Source organism: Geotrypetes seraphini, chromosome 7, assembly GCF_902459505.1.
Source record: "Geotrypetes seraphini chromosome 7, aGeoSer1.1, whole genome shotgun sequence".
Classification (NCBI taxonomy): domain Eukaryota; kingdom Metazoa; phylum Chordata; class Amphibia; order Gymnophiona; family Dermophiidae; genus Geotrypetes; species Geotrypetes seraphini.
In genome coordinates, this window is record NC_047090.1 from 133,172,164 (window position 1) to 133,188,932 (window position 16,769).

At 42.6% G+C, this 16,769-nt stretch overlaps 1 protein-coding gene across 2 annotated transcripts in view; it reads left to right on the plus strand.

The window, feature by feature from the left end:
* The window catches only part of KLHDC2 (kelch domain containing 2), a 106,803-nt gene that overhangs the window by 41,273 nt on the left and 48,761 nt on the right, over positions 1 to 16,769 (plus strand). For both annotated transcript variants that reach the window (XM_033951927.1, XM_033951928.1), the window contains exons 7-8: positions 14,326 to 14,406; positions 14,494 to 14,552. In XM_033951927.1, coding sequence (XP_033807818.1) covers positions 14,326 to 14,406; positions 14,494 to 14,552 — 140 coding nt within the window. The remainder of the gene's footprint in view (positions 1 to 14,325; positions 14,407 to 14,493; positions 14,553 to 16,769) is intronic.

A 16,769-nucleotide genomic window follows, 5' to 3' on the forward strand; every position in this document is an offset into this window, starting at 1 on the left:
TGCCTACTTTGATCTTGGGCGCCGCTGTGGACGTAATTTGGGTGCCTACATTTTTTTTAAACAAGATTTTAATTTGTTTTAACTATGCAGTTAATTACCAAGCCAATTAAAGCAATTAAATTAGGTGGTGGCGGTAGGGCGCCTAATACCACTTAATTTACGGCGCTGTTTGCAGAATATGGCCCAATATGTTTATTTAAGATCTGATAAATTTATTTATATACCGCTCCTGCATTTTACTGACCTAAGCAATTTACAAAGTATTAAACTAAAATGAAATTAGGTACTTGAGAAAAACTACCCTATTTGTCCCGAAGGCTCACAATCTAGTTAAAGTACTTGATAAGCTAAAAATATGTAATAATAGCATATAAAATACATTTACAAGATCAGAAATCACTTGTATGACTGTATACAACTGACAAATATTCCTATAGCTGTCTCAGAATTCCAACATACAAAGTACAATATCTTATGTGGTATTTCAGATAAGAAAAGTATCTCCCCCCCTCCTCCTATCCCAATTCTAGAAAACATCTTTAGAATCCTTAGACCCAGTTTAGAATTCCCATCTTTCCTGCAATCTAAATCCCCCTGTTCCTAGTGCCCAGTATTACAAATTAGTAGTAAGCTACGTGACATAGACTTTTCCCAAATAGGGTATCAACCACCTTGTATGCCTTTTTGCATATACAAGTCTAATAGTGAGGGCATAGACCTTTATACATGTGGAGGTACTGCTGACGATCTGTTAAATGGCATGTTAACTGTGATCTATGTGTCCTACATTTTATTACTAGTGTTTGCTTTAATATTTGCATTGTGCCAAGAAATCTTCACACCCCTCTATATGAGGTGATTTGGCTTTTAAATATGTACAGAAACATTATAGGATGTCAATCTTGTTTACTCATACCACAATAATACATATGTACAACTTCTAGGTATGACTATTGACAGAGGCTGCACCATGCAACCACAAATTAACAAAACAATACAGAAATCTTTCGCAGTTATGAGAAACCTTAGACAAGCCCGAAAATTCTTAAAAAAAAACACAATTTCAGCTCCTAGTACAATCTCTAATCCTAAGTATCCTAGACTATTGCAACATCCTCTACCTTCCCTGCCCTGCAATAATGATTAAACAACTACAGACAATTCAGAATACAGCTCTGAGACACGTCTATTCATTGAAAAAACATGATCACATTACTGAGGCATTCATCAATTCTCATTGGCTTCCAATCCAGGAAAGAATACAATTTAAATTCTACTGTATACTATTTAAAACTATAAATGGAGACAGCCCAACCTACCTAAACGACCGCCTCATCCAAACCACCTCTACCAGGCATAGAAAAACACACACCCCATTCACTTACCCCCCAATCAAAGAAGTAAAACGGAAAAAAATATACAACAGACTACTGGCCACACAAGCAGCGAAGATAGACAACCAAGTCTCCAACCTATTGACAACAACCCAGACTACAAGATGTTCAGAAAGGAAATAAAAACTATACTCTTCAAGAAATCCCTTAATAAAGCTTAATACCATGATAAAGTTTAACCCCCCTCTTACCATCCCCTCCCTAACCCCAGATCCTACTTTTCCCTCTCTTGGAAACCTTCTCTGATCTAACGTTGTTACCCTTCTTCCATAACTCTTTTTGTAATCCGCTTTGAACCGAAAGGTAATGGCGGAATAGAAATCTGTAATGTAATGTAATGTACAAGGCAGTTCAATATATCAATTAGCATGAAAGCCATCAAATTACAATCTTACCTATGCGAGAGTACTTTATATCAAACTAAAATGTGATTCCTGAGCACGAGGACTGTGCTCTCATGGCCTGCCACAAAAATGTCTAAAATCCAACAATCTCCCCAAAAAATTCCTTCCCACTCTATTCCCCTGTCCTCCTATTTCTCAAACTTCCTTTATATAAAATATAGTCCTAAAAGTGGTTATGAGTAAGAAGTCCAAAATAAGATAGTAATCATATGTGAAATTTAAGGACCAGACTCGGTGCTTTAGTTGAAAGATCCTGAACATGTGGAGGGGCATAATCAAAAAAAATGTTAAGTCCCCTTTTGGCCTAAGGCCTTAAACGTTGACAGTAGAAGCAGGGAAAATTTCCATTATCCAAAAAAACGTCCAAAAGGAGTTTTTTTGTTTTTTTTGATAATGGCCTGCCTCTACGTTCAGCTGTTTAAACGCCCAGACCACCACTATGTCTACACTAACACCATATAATCAACCTAAAAAAAGCCTAACTCCCAAACGCCCAAAACAAGAGCTTTTAGGTGAAGGAGGAGCCAGTCCTTCGCCTAAAAGCTGGATTCTGTAACCGGTGTCTGTCAAAAACACCAGTTACAGAATCCCCCCTACAACGATCCGGGTAGGAGGGAGCCCGAGCCCAAGCCCTCCTGCCCCGTGGCACCCCCGAACCCCCCCTCCCCCGACACTATTGGGGCAGGAGGGAGCCCAAGCCCTCCTGCCCCGGCACCCCTGAACTCCCCGACACTATTGGGGCAGGAGGGAGCCCAAGCCCTCCTTCCCTCGACACAAGGCCCCCCCCCCCCGATCGACCCCCGCCCCCCTCCCCGTACCTTCAAAATCGTTGGTCGGACGGACGAGTGCCTAGCCCGTCCGGCCGACGGGCCATCCATCGTTGAATGGGTGGGATTTGAGCCGCATGGGCCAATCAGGCCCTAAGGCTAGCCATTCAACGATGACTGGCCTGTCGAACGGACAGGCTTGGCACCCGTCCGTCCGACCAATGATTTTGAAGGTACGGGGAGGAGGGATGGGGGAGTCATGGGATCGGCAGAAGGATCGCGGGTCGGCGATGGGGGGCGATCGGGAGTTCGGAGGGGCCCTTGCGTCGAAGGTAGGAGGGCTTGGGCTCCTTCCTGCTCGGATCGTTGTAGGGGGGGAGGGCTGATCACTGCAAGAGAGATGGCTCATCTCACCTGCTGCGATGGTGATCGCCCATCCCCCTCCGAACCACAGCACTTCGGGATGAGGATCGCCGGCAGGGGAGATTCCCTGCCGCAATGCTCACCCCAAAGTGCCACGGTTCAGAGGGGGGTGGGCGATCACCATTGCGGCAGGAGAGATGAGCCATCTCTCCTGCAGCGATAGGCAGGTTGCTGGGGCCGCTGAGCTTTAGCGATCAGCTCAGCGGCCCCTTTTTCTAGCATTATACCTGTTTTGAATTGGTCTAAGTCAAAACGTATAAGTGCCGACTAGGCAACTTGCCTAAAGTTTAGGTTATACCTGCTGTATGCCTAGGTCTAGGTCGGCCCACCGCCCGCCCTTTCCCCTCCTCTAAAAATGCCTCTTTTGGCTCTATGCGTTTAGAGGCAGGGGAAAGGTCTAAGCTGGTTTTAGATACGTCTAAAACCAGCTTTGATTATGGGTACTTGGACGATCAGGCTTTTTGATCGTCCAAGTACTCATTTAGGCCACTTTTTAGACTTTTTTTTTTTTTTTATTATGAACCCCATATGCTTCCCATATGGTCCTAAACATTTCTTCCTTTACCTTAGAGGCAGATATCTATAGCTTCCATTATCACAAGGGTGTGAAAGGTGTTTCAGTAAGAAGCTGAACATAATTGTAGAATTTGAATGAAAAATTCAGCTGCAATATTCAAATGAGAACTTGGAGGGGAAAAAAGCCTCAGAACCCCATCAGGAAGTAACCTCTCCATGCAACTGGAAAGTGTGGAGAGGTTACTCCCTGATGGGGTTCTGAGGCTTTTTTCCTCCCAAGTTCTCATTTGAATATTGCAGCTGAGTTTTTCACTCAAATTTCACAATTGTGTTGAGTTTCTTATTGAATGTATTGATATACCATTGTTAGCTGAAGATTGTTTGTTTTTTTGTGAAAGGTATTTCCCCAGTTCTAGTATGATGAAGTTTGCTCCTGTAACCGTAAGACATTTTTCTCTTGGGAAACTTTAGAGCACCAATAACCACAAAAAATACCATAATAAAGAAAAATATACAGAGCAGATTAGAAAGACCCTTCTGGCTCACTTGCAGAAGGGAAATTGGAAGGGGGCAGCAGAGCCTTCTGGAGAGGGAGGAGGAATTTAAAACCTGGAGTAGATTCCTTTTGTATGGCTCAGTGAAGAATACCGTACATGGGTGGGTAATCATGATCCTCAAGGGCCACAATCATGTCAGGTTTTCAAGATTTCCACAATGAATATGCAAATATGTAATCAGAGGAGTTCTTGCCTTGCTATGAAACCAAAACAAATTGATGCAAATTAATCTCATGCATATTCATTGTGGAATTCTTGAAACCCCGGTGGGTTGCAGCCCTGGAGGACCGTGATTGCCTATCCCTGGATTTTGTGTGTGTGTGTGTGTACTGATTGTTTCTTCTAATCTCATGTTTGGAGAGTCACATCTGGAGTTTCCAGGTCCCTCTTCCTCTCCCCAGCCACCTCTTTCTTTTGAGGAGTAGGTAATTTGTGCTTTGGAAATCTTCCTGTACAAGGAATTCTTTGAGGGGCCAAATTTTGTTAATTCTCTGTTAAGTGGGCTGCTTGTTAGTATTGACAGCAGCTGGTAAGAAGGAAATTTAGCTTTTTATGGAAATACTGTTCTTAAAATAGCATGTTTTAACTCCTACTTTAATATTCTTACAAGAGGATTCTTGTAAGACGATTCTAACCAGTTCCTCCTGCTTGAAAAGGCCAAAACCCCTACCATCACAGAACTGATAATCAAAAACACCAAATACCCAATACAACTCGAACTAAAACTACTAGGAATTACCATAGACAGATGTTGCACAATGCACTCCCAAATCAACAAGACAACACAGAAAGCCTTCCTAACTATGAGAAACCTACGCAAAATCAGAAAATTCTTCAACCAAACACAATTCAGACTAATAGTACAATCCTTAGTACTAGGTCTACTGGACTATTGCAACTCCCTATATCTCCCTTGTCCAGCCTCTATGATAAAGCAACTTCAGACCATACAAAACACCGCCCTCAGACTAATCTACTCACTTAGAAAATATGATCACATAACAGCTGCCTTCTTAGACTCCCACTGGCTACCCTTACAAGCACGAATTCAATTCAAAATCTACTGCCTATTATTCAAAGCTTTACACGGCTCTTCCCCATCCTACTTAACCAACCGCTTAAACCAGGTCTCCTCAAAAAGACACAGAAGAACCCCTAACCCTTTCACCTTCCCCCCTTTCAAGGGCACACATCGCAAGAAAATGTTCGATAACCTTCTGGCAACCCAAGCAGCAAAACTCAACCAATCTGTCACCAACCTGCTGACAACATCGGACAACTTCAAGATGTTCCGCAAAGAAATCAAAACCCTGCTCTTCAAAAAATTCATCCAAAAACCCTAACCCCCTTACCTACCACCAACTCACTTCACCAACCTCTCACCTTCATCCAGAAAATTCCAGTTACCCAAAAAAAAATTTAAAAAAAAAAAAAAAAAAAATTGCATCCTCACTGGAAAATGTCCAGTAATCTCCTCTGAAATGTTTACATCTCTGGAAATGTCCAGACAATTCTTTTGTAATCCGCCTTGAACTGCAAGGTATAGGCGGAATAGAAATCCGTAATGTAATGTAATGTAAAGTTCTAGTGGCAGAAACAAGGCATCCAAAAACCCTCTGGTGAGAAGTATCAAGCCAGAGCTTACTATGATGTGGAATCTGCAAAAGATTTTGTTTTCATGACCTCAAACTTCTAGAAGACTGATGAAGAAGAGCAGATGAAATTTAATGTGGACAAATGCAAAAATCAGTATAGCTTGCCATGCTTATGCTTCCAGACTGATTTCCTAGGACATCAGGCCGCCAAGTGGTATAAATTAATTTATGAATAAAAAACCAAAAAACCTCTTTAAAAGATATTTGGAGCATTGAGATTAAGCAACAAATTTCTGCTACTCAATGGCCACGAATCTGGTCTTGGAGAATGAGATGTACATCGTCAGCATCAATGAAACAAACTTGGTTTTTCTTGTTGCATAGGACTTTTTGGACCCCAGTTCGATTGCAAGTTAGATGGTTCTAATCTAACAGATGCTGGCACTGTCATCTTGAAATAAGGACATTGGATCATATGTTGTTTTATTGTCCTTTAATACTTAATTTTTGGAAATCGATATGGAGACAGATTAATACCATATTGGAGTCATCGATTCCATTGACTTAGTCATATGTGGGACGTTATTAAATCTTAAACCCCCTTTGGACCGATATAAAGACAGACTGTTCCTTATTATGACCGGGATAGCCATGCAGTTGATCACTCGAAATTGGAAAAATTATGATCGCCTTAATTTTCCTTTCTGGTGGGCAAATTTATGCTTATGCTATAGGTATGAAAAGATGAATGCTGATGTGTTAGGGCATAGTAATGCATTTAAATTGGTTTGGGGCCCCCTGAAGTCTTTTATCACTTCATCATAATTGTCTCTTATTTTTTCTTTTAGTGAATTTCTATACACATCCAAGGTTGGGTGGGGAGGGTTATTTCTTTGTTGTATTCTTTGTTTATATATACACTAGTCTTTAAGCCCATTACATTAACGGGTGCTAGAATACTGTTCACCCTCTATGTTGCCCCTTCCATTCACTGCCCTCTCTTCTCTTTCCATCCAGTGTCCGCCCCCCCCCCTCTCTCTGTCCCATATGGCCTCTCTCCATCTCTTCCTTCCTTTTGCCTTGGTCTGGCATACCTTCCTCCTTCAATCCAAGCCATTCTCTCCCCCTCTGCTCCCTTTCCTCATTTAACTACTTCATTGGTCAGCAGCAGCATTCACAATTCATTGCTGTTGCTAGCTTCAGGTCTTTCTCTCTGGCCGGTCCTGTCTTCATGAAAAGAGGAAGTAGGCAGGACCGGCCAGAGAGGAAGGCCTGAAGCCAGCAACAGCAGCAAATTGTAAACGCTGCTGCTGCCTGAAGCACCCGAGGCAGACGCTTCTCTCCCCTCCCAGCCCAACCCCCGCTGACTCTGCGACCCTCCTAGCAAGATGACTTTAATATCAAACCTCCCTCCAGCGTTGGCAGTCGCTGCACGTTAAACAGGCTGCTTCTGCTTTCTTCTGCCATTGAGTCTCTCTGTTGCGTCATTGATGACGTAATCAGTGACGCGGCAAAGGGACTCAACTGCAAGAGAAAGCCAGAAGCAGCCTGTTTAACGTGCAGCGACTGCCAACGCTGGAGGGATGTTTGTACCGGTGCAGAAGCGATATGTCTCTCCCCCTCGAGTACCTGTGCAGCACTTTGCTGCGGTGCATCCTCCCATGGGGGGGGGGGGTTTGCACAGTGGGAGCGGCGATCTCCAGTTGGGGGTGAGGGGGGTGAGAGCAGCGATCTCCAGTTGGGGGGGGAGGGGGGTGAGAGCGGCGATCTCCAGTTGGGGGGGGTTTGCACAGTGGGAGCGGGTGAGAGCGGCGATCTCCAGTTGGGGGGGATGGGGGTGAGAGCGGCGATCTCCAGTTGGGAGGGAGGGGGGTGAGAGAGGCGATCTCCAGTTGGGGGGGGGGTTTGCACAGTGGGAGCGGCGATCTCCAGTTGGGGGGGGAGGGGGTGAGAGCGGCAATCTCCAGTTGGGGGGGGGTTTGCACAGTGGGAGCCGGGTGAGAGCGGCGATCTCCAGTTGGGTTTTTTTTAGTTTTTTTGTTTTAAGTTGAAAGCCGGCGCTGCAGCTCCTCTCTCGATCCTGGTGCAGTTCGAGAGAGGAACCGGTACCATTCACAGTGGGGTGAGGAAGGCCGTCGCAGCTGTTTAATTTTTTATTTTTATTTGAAAGCCGCCGCGAGCAAGTGGTGACGTAAAACCTGCGCATGCGCAATCGTGTTTTCGCGACGGATCAGGGAACACGTTTTTTTTAGTGCGCATGCGCGGCCTACCATTTTATTATATTAGATGCATAAGTAATAGTGGAGGGGGGTTATTCTTTTTGTAATTTTATTGATTGAAAATAAGTGCTTACTCTTATGGCTACTGGATGTGCATAGTGTTCTGCACTTTTTACTGATTTGAAAATAAAATAAGATTAATTAAAAATAATAATAATAATGTGGACAAATGTAAAGTGATGCACATTTGGAAGAATAACCTGAATCATAGTTACCGGATGTTAGGGTCCACCTTGGGGATTTGCGCCCAAGAAAAAGATCTGGGTATCATTGTAGACAATACAATGAAACCTTCTGCCGAACGTGCAGCGGCAGCCAAAAAAGCAAACAGGATGCTAGGAATTATTTAAAAAGAGATGGTTATCAAGACTAAGAATATTATAATGCCCCTGTATCGCTCCATGGTGCGACCTCATCTGGAGTATTGCGTTCAGTTCTGGTCTCATTATCTGAAGAAAGATATAATGGCGCTAGAAAAGGTTCAAAGAAGAGTGACCAAGATGATAAAGGGGATGTTACACCTCTTGTATGAGGAAAGACTAAAATGGTTAGGGCTTTTCAGCTTGGAAAAGAAACGGCTGAGGGGAGATATGATTGAAGTCTACAAAATCCTGAGGAGTAGAATGGGTACAAGTGGATCGATTTTTTTTTTCACTCTGTCAAATTACAAAGACTAGGGGACACTCGATGAAGTTACAGGGAAATAATTTTAAAACCAATAGGAGGAAATTTTTTTTCACTCTGAGAATATTTAAGCTCTGGAATGCGTCGCCAGAGGATGTGCTAAGAGTGGATAGTGTAGCTAGTTTTAAGAAAGGTTTGGACAAGTTCCTGGAGGAAAAGTCCATAGTCTGTTATTGAGAAAGATACGGGGGAAGCCACTGCTTGCCCTTTATGGGTAGCATGGAATATTGCTGCTCCTTGGGTTTTGGTCAGGTACTAGTGACCTAGATTGGCAACCGTGAGAACGGGCTACTGGGCTTGATGGACCATTGGTCTGACCCTGTAAGGCTAGTGTTATGTTCTTATATTAAGACTGGTATACCTGTATAAAGCACTCTGAGCCAACTTTAAGGGCCTCTTTTACAAAGCTGCGCGGCAACAGCCCCTAAGCCCTTTAAATCTCTATGGGCTTCAGGGGCCATTACTGCAGCGGCCCTGCTAAACGGCTTCGTAAAAGAGGCCCTAAATTTTAGTCTAAAAGATTGGCAGCCAGAGTTTCTTCAGAAGAGATGTAATGTGATCAAATGTTTTTGTGCTATAGAACCACTGAATTGTGGAATTCTGAATAAATCTGCAAATGTTGTTTGATATTTATTGATATTATTTAATATTTATGGGATGTTTACAAAAGTTAAAGTACAGTAGTTGTGGCTACTATTTTTGCAGAAGGGAGTTTAGTTTTTTATTTGGACAATTGTTTAATCCATGCACAGTTCCAAGAACTGCTTGAGTAATTCAATTTCTGCAGGGCTTAGGCTGGGTAGTAGATGTGAGCATGGAGATGGGGACAACAGGAAAGCTGCAGGAATTCCCAGGGATGGGGAACTGAAAAGTCATTACTACCACGGGGATAGGAGGGGACGGATCAAAAGTGAATTGGAAGGGGATGGGGAGCAGATAATGAGACTTAGGCAGATTTTTTTAGACTTATTCAAGAGCCAGGAAAAGATGTTTGTGATTGAAGCAGATTCATAAATATTGTGCTCAGACAAGGAATTCTACTCTTAATATTTACTGTCAACAAAGATACCATGTGTGGCTGAAACCAACACATGTTGCCTGCTCTTTGCTTGGAATATCTGTCACCAGCCCATCAGACTTTTCAATTTCAGAATAAACAATCAAGGAACATAAAATGGAATTGAACTCTGGCTCTGTAGATGGTTTATTTACATATAAGTAGTTTGAAATTATTTGTTTTCTTATAGTCTGTTAATAATGTTGTTCTTGTATGCCTGTTTTGTGCTAACATTTAACAAGGTATAGGATGTATTTTATGTTGCTTGAATTTTCAAGGTGTTCTAAATGTGAGTTGGGTATGGGGATAGGAAAGAAAACTGGGGGGTGGGGGTGAAGGGACAAAATAGAATTGACTGGGGACAGGTTGAGAGAGGGATCAGATTATGTTCCTGTGCACATCTCTATTGGGTAGTGAGCGTGGTAGTGAGCGTTTCCCAAGAGAAAAAATGTTCCTTCCCAGACCTGAAATATTTGGGAACCAGGTTTGACACTGTTGGGCAAAAGTGTTTTTCTCTTTTGAAAGAATGAGGAAGTTGGTCCCAAATCAGAAATCTGTCTTGACTCCATATAGAAACATAGAAGATGACGGCAGAAAAGGGCTACAGCCCATGAAGTCTGCCCACTCTGCTTACCCATCCCCTGTCTATGCCCTAATGACCCAATTTCCTTATCTTGACCCTCGTAGGGATCCCACATGGGTATCCCATTTATTCTTAAAGTCTGGCACGCTGTCTGCCTCGATCACCTGCACTGGAAGCTTGTTCCAATGATCAACCACTCTCTCTGTGAAGAAATACTTTCTGGTATTGCCATGAAATTTTCCGCCCCTGAGTTTGAGCGGGTGCCCTCTTGTGGCCGAGGGTCCCTTGAGAAAGAAAATATCATCTTCCACTTCGACACGTCCCGTGAGGTACTTAAATGTTTCGATCATGTCTCCCCTCTCCCTACGTTCCTCGAGAGTGTAGAGCTGCAATTTGTTCAGTCTCTCTTCGTACGAGAGACCCTTGAACCCTGAGATCATCCTGGTGGCCGTCCGCTGAACCGATTCAATTCTGCTCACATCTTTACTGTAATGTGGCCTCCAGAATTGCACACAGTACTCCAGATGAGGTCTCACCATGGCCCTGTACAACGGCATCATGACTTCAGGCTTTCAGCTGACAAAACTTCTATTGATACAACCCAATATCTGCCTTGCCTTAGATGAAGCCTTCTCCACTTGATTGGCAGTTTTCATGTCTGCACTGATGATTACTCCTAAATCTCGTTCTGCTGAAGTCCTAGTTAAAGTTTCTCCGTTCAAGAAGTACGTCCTGCATGGATTTCCGCTTCCGAGGTGCATGACCTTACATTTCTTAGCATTGAAGCCTAGCTGCCAGGTTGAGGACCAACTTTCCAATGTAAGCAGGTCCTGCGCCATATAATTCTGTAAACTGCATTCACTTACTATATTACATAGTTTGGCGTCATCGGCGAATAGTGTTATTTTACCTTGAAGCTCTTGAGTCAGATCCCCTATGAATATGTTGAAAAGGAGTGGACCCAGGACCGAGCCCTGCGGCACTCCACTGGTCACCTCCGATGTTTTAGAGAGGGTACCATTAACCACCACCCTCTGAAGTCTGCCACTCAGCCAATCATTGACCCATGCACTTAGTGTCTCTCCTAACCCCATCGATTCCATCTTGCTTAGCAGCCTGCGGTGTGGGACACTGTCAAAAGCTTTACTGAAGTCCAGGTACAAGACGTCCAAAGACTCTCCCAAGTCCAACTTTCTTGTTACCCAGTCAAAGAAGCTGATGAGATTGGATTGGCAGGACCTACCCTTGGTGAATCCATGCTGACTGGGATCCCGAAGATTCCCTTCATTCAAGATCGTGTCCAATTTGCTTTTAATTAGTGTTTCCATGAGTTTGCACACTATTGATGTGAGACTCACCGGTCTATAATTCGCAGCCTCTGCCCTGCAACCCTTTTTATGCAGAGGAACGACATTAGCTAATTTCCAGTCCAGGGGAACTTTCCCCTTACTTAGGGAGAGATTGAATAGCTCAGCCAACGGTTTCGCCAGGACATCGCTCAATTCTCTGAGCACTCTTGGGTGCAAATTGTCTGGTCCCAACAATGTGGTACTTCTAGAGCAGGGATCTCAAAGTCTCTCCTTGAGGGCCGCAATCCAGTCGGGTTTTCAGGATTTCCCCAATGAATATGCATTGAAAGCAGTGCATGCACATAGATCTCATGCATATTCATTGGGGAAATCCTGAAAACCTGACTGGATTGCGGCCCTCAAGGAGGGACTTTGAGACCCCTGTTCTAGAGGTGTTTGGGATCAATGACGGCTATCATAAATTTAGTGCTGTGGACCAGGATGCATATGCACCTCTTGCAAAAAGCTCTATCTTGGTGGTATCCTCTGTTGCAGGATTATTACCAAATGTTCATTGAAGAGTGACAGTCTGGAAGGAGAGAGTCTGGTGATGTGTGTATGGGGGTGGGGCTGGAATTATCTAAAAAATTGTTTTTTAATTTTAAATACTTGCTGCTTTGTTCAAATATTAGTTGGCCAAGTTTGTACGGTGTTCTAAAGCATTGTTTCTCAACTTCTTCAAGCCAAGCACCCCTTAAGCCTACCAAATGCCAACTGAGTACCTCCGCCCCTCCATAATAATAGTACTAATTGTAATGCAATGCAATTGTACTAATGCAATTGAAATGTAATTTCTTCCATCTATTTTTCATATATACACAATATAATCTTATTAATACATAATAGTAACCACAAAATTAAAAAAACACAAAGCACACGGTACATAGAGAAAATGTTAATTATCATTTATATTTGGGTTTTTTCCTAGAGGTCAAGGCATCTTAGATGACTTTAAAATATGCAATGTCACCTCAGTAACAACTATAGAAAAATAGACAATTACAGTATAGTGCAAAATATAGACAGCAGATATAAATTTTCAAAACTGACACATTTTGATCACTAAATTGAAAATAAATAATTTTTCCTACCTTTGTTGTCTGGTGATTTCATGAGACTCTGGTTGCACTTCCTTGTTATTATGCATCCAATATTTCTTTCTTTGTTCCTCCTGCACGCTTCCTCTCCTCCGGACTTCATTCCCTTCCCCAACCAACATCTCTCTCTGTCCTTCCATGAGTCCAGCTTTTCTTCCTCTCTCCTCTCCTATTGGCAAAAAAATCTCTCTCTCACTGTCCATCTGTCATGAGAGATCCAGACATCTCTCCCACCCCTTCTACTGTCACATCCAACATTTCTCCCTCTCTCATCCCCTGGTTCATGTGCAGCATTTTTCACCACTGCCAACCAGACCCATGCCCATTTCTCCTTCTATCACCCCTCTGCAGCACCATGACACATCTCTCCCTCATCACTATGTGCAACATTACTCCCCCTGTCATCCCCTTCAATCTGTCCTTCTGTTCCCTCTCCACCACCATATCCAACATTTCTCCTCTCATCCTTCTTTCCCCATGCATCTTTACCTCTCTCCTCTTTCTATCCCCAATTTTGCTGTTTCTTCCTTTCCCTCTCACTCACACACTGATGCCCAACAATTCTCCCTTTCTATTCCCTCCCTCCTGTTCCAAGTTAGTGCCCCCTCCCTTCCTTCCAGCCGTTGTCAAAGAATTGTACCCCTCCAGTATCCCAATGCGCTCATTCTCCGTCCCCTACCCCCTCCACTCCTTTCTCCCCTTGTCCTCTTACTTATTCGAACCACACTGCTCCTTCTGCCTTCTGTGGCTTGTTCTGGGGATGCTCAGCAGGCAGCGATTTACACGTCTTTCGGAGAGAAGTTTTCCGGATCATCTACGTGCAGTGTGTAAATTGCTGCCTGCTGCGCGTCCCCTGAACAAGCTGCTGAAGGCAGAATGTGCAGAAGAGGTAACTGGGGAGAACCCCCCCCCCTCCGCTGACCCGGATGACTTTCTTCTGACGTTGGAGGGAAGCCCTGTGGATCGGCGTAGGGAGGGAGGAGCAGGAAACCCTGGCAGCAGGTGGGGCGGGAAACAAGGAGGGATTAGCTTCGATGGATGGGCAAGGGAGGGAGGACGGACAGGGATCTCCGGCAGCAGCTTCAGTGGGTGGGGCAGGCTGCAAGGAGAGATCCCCAGAGGTGGTTGCGGCTTCGGGTGGGCAGGGAATATCCTCTGCGGTGGCCAGGCCACGTACCACCAACAAGCGGCCAGCGTGTTAAGAAATACTGTTCTAAAGCTGACCTTCACAACTCATTAGTTTCTCAGTCTCCACCTGCTGGTAGGATGGTGCAAACCCAAGTGTCTGTCTTGGCTAGTCTGGAGGGACTCAAAATAATTTTAGCAAGTTAGACCTAATTTAACCTTTCCTGAGGCTGGACTTTTTGGACCATTAGTCTGTCTCAGCATTGCATTTCATAATTTGATTTACTGTGTTGCTGAAGGATTTCCTGTTCCCAGAATTGGCCACACAGTGAGCAGAGGATCAGTTTAAGCATTAATGTAGTCTTGTTCTGATTGTCTTGAGCATGGATTTTAAAATTGCTAGTCTGTCACTTTTTCGTAGCAGGAGTTGAGCTGTTTTCTGTTCTTCACTTCTTACCCAATGGATCTTTTACTAATGAAATCCTTCTGTAACAGGGCAAATCCCCCTCGCCTCGAGCAGCACATGCCTGTGCAACTGTGGGAAACAGAGGCTATGTGTTTGGTGGAAGATATCGAGTAAGTACTAAGCAGAGGAATGTTATCTACTCTGTGCGTGTGTTTTATTTTTAAATACTTATTACATGTTTTGTCTGTTTATTTTAGGATGCTAGAATGAATGATCTGTATTTCCTTAATTTGGATACATGGGAATGGAATGAAGTGTGAGTAACTATTTTAGATTTGATTGAGTAAAATGGTGTGGTGGCTGTTAATCCACTCTTCAAGATAATATGTAGAAATAAAACAAAATCCTCCAAATGCAGAAAAACTGTGGAGTGGTCTACGTTACCAGGACGGTCCGACCAACCACAGGAATGGATCTTGGTACTACAGAAACCAGTTAATACAGAAAAACAAATGTGGAACCAGATCCTGGACTTCCAAGAGTTAAAAAAATTACAAAGTGTGTAAAACATTTTTTTATATTTTAAAAATCTTTATTCATTTTCATATTTTACAACAAGTGCATAATATTCAATCAAAAAATTTTACAAATCACTTGACATTCTTACTTATAATCATTAAAGTATAAAAGAATCCCTCCCCACCCACCCCATCCATTAATAATAAACCAATTAGCAAATATCATATTTCCAAATCCCACCCTACCTATATCTTGTATAATAACAAGGTGTTTAAGGTGTCTGATCATTAAAATATATAATCAATGGCCCCAAATCTTTTTAAAATTATGATAATTTCCTTGCTGAATAGCAAGCACTCTCTCCATTTTATAAATATGACAAACTGAATTCCACCAAAAGGTATAATTAAGTTTAGTATAATCCTTCCAATTTCCAGATCCTGGACTTCCAAGAATTAAAAAATTGCAAAGTTTATTGGTGTATAAAACAAATAAAATATATCACAATATACTCAGTCAAACTTATTCCAACAATGTAAACACAATGGTTGCACGGTGTTAATGATGACCAGACCCTACACGGACCGTGTTTCGGCTTTGTCTAGCCTTCTTCAGGGGTCCTTAAAGTGCAGTCGCAAGCATTCAAAAAGTTGCGGCACATTGCGATCATTTATCTAACAGATTCATTGTTTTTTGTTTTTATTGTTTATTTAATTTTTCACATAAAAGAACAAAATACTTTGACAAAAGAAATAAAATAAGATAGTAAACCCCAAGAGAAAACTGGTGGGATAGGGAAAAACTATCCCATTCTCATCTACTAATACCATGAACATAGTCCACAATTAGGGAGAAAAACCATACTCAATCAATAGAAGTTGAAATTAAGAATAATTATAACAAGAAATACAGAGATCTTTTAGATTAATTAATTAGTAGCCTGGATTGCGGGTGTGCTGGATGATTCATTGTTTTTTTAATGCTTGTGACTGCACTTTAAGGACCTCTGAAGAAGGCTAGACAAAGCTGAAACACAGCCCGTGTAGGGTCTGGTCGTGCAACCATTGTGTTTACATTGTTGGAATAAGTTTGACTTTGAGTATATTGTGATATATTTTATTTGTTTTATACACCAATAAACTTTGCAATTTTTTAACTCTTGGAAGTCCAGGATCTGGTTCCACATTTGTTTTTCTGAAATAAAACAAAAATATAAAGGAATAAAATACCTTTTTTATTTGACTAACTTAATGTAGCTTTTGAATGTAACCCCTTCTTCCTCAGATCAGTCACTGATCTGAAAAAGAAGGGGTTACCTTCGAAAGCTAATCATAAACCGTATTGGGGTCCTTTTTACTAAGGCGCGCTAGCCATTTCAGTGCATATTAAATAGCGCACGCTAAACGCTAACGCATCCATAAACTATGATGGATGCGTTAGCGTTTAGCGTGCGCTATTTAATATGCACTGAAATGGCTAGCGCGCCTTAGTAAAAGGACACCATTGTTAGTCCAATAAAGTATTATTTTTTTCCTTTGTTTTTGTTTTATTTCTTCATATAGATTTAATTGAGAAACTTAGTCCATTTTATATGGCATATAAAGTTTTAAAATGGAACCAGCCTTTTGCTTTAGGCCGCAACACTATGGCATGGGAGACTGTTGGGATTCCACCTCAACTGGAGCAAGTTGAGTCTGGATGTGTATTATGGATGGTGCACTCGGACCTGGGGAGGGATGCTTCTTGTAGGCTGTGCTAGAAAACCAGTGACATGAAACTGGACCTTGATAGATACATCACTTCAGCACTCAAGCTAGCTAGATTTTATGCTGCTGTTCCTGGAAATTGAAGGGTAACAAGGATGAAGGAAAAATCAGAAAGCATAAGAATCATGGTTTGCTGAATTCTATCCCTCCCATGCATGCATGTGCATGTATGTTGACTGACCTGAAAGGAGAGGGGAGGGATGATTTTTTCAAATGAAGGATTTTACAGTTTAACCTCATGATGAATT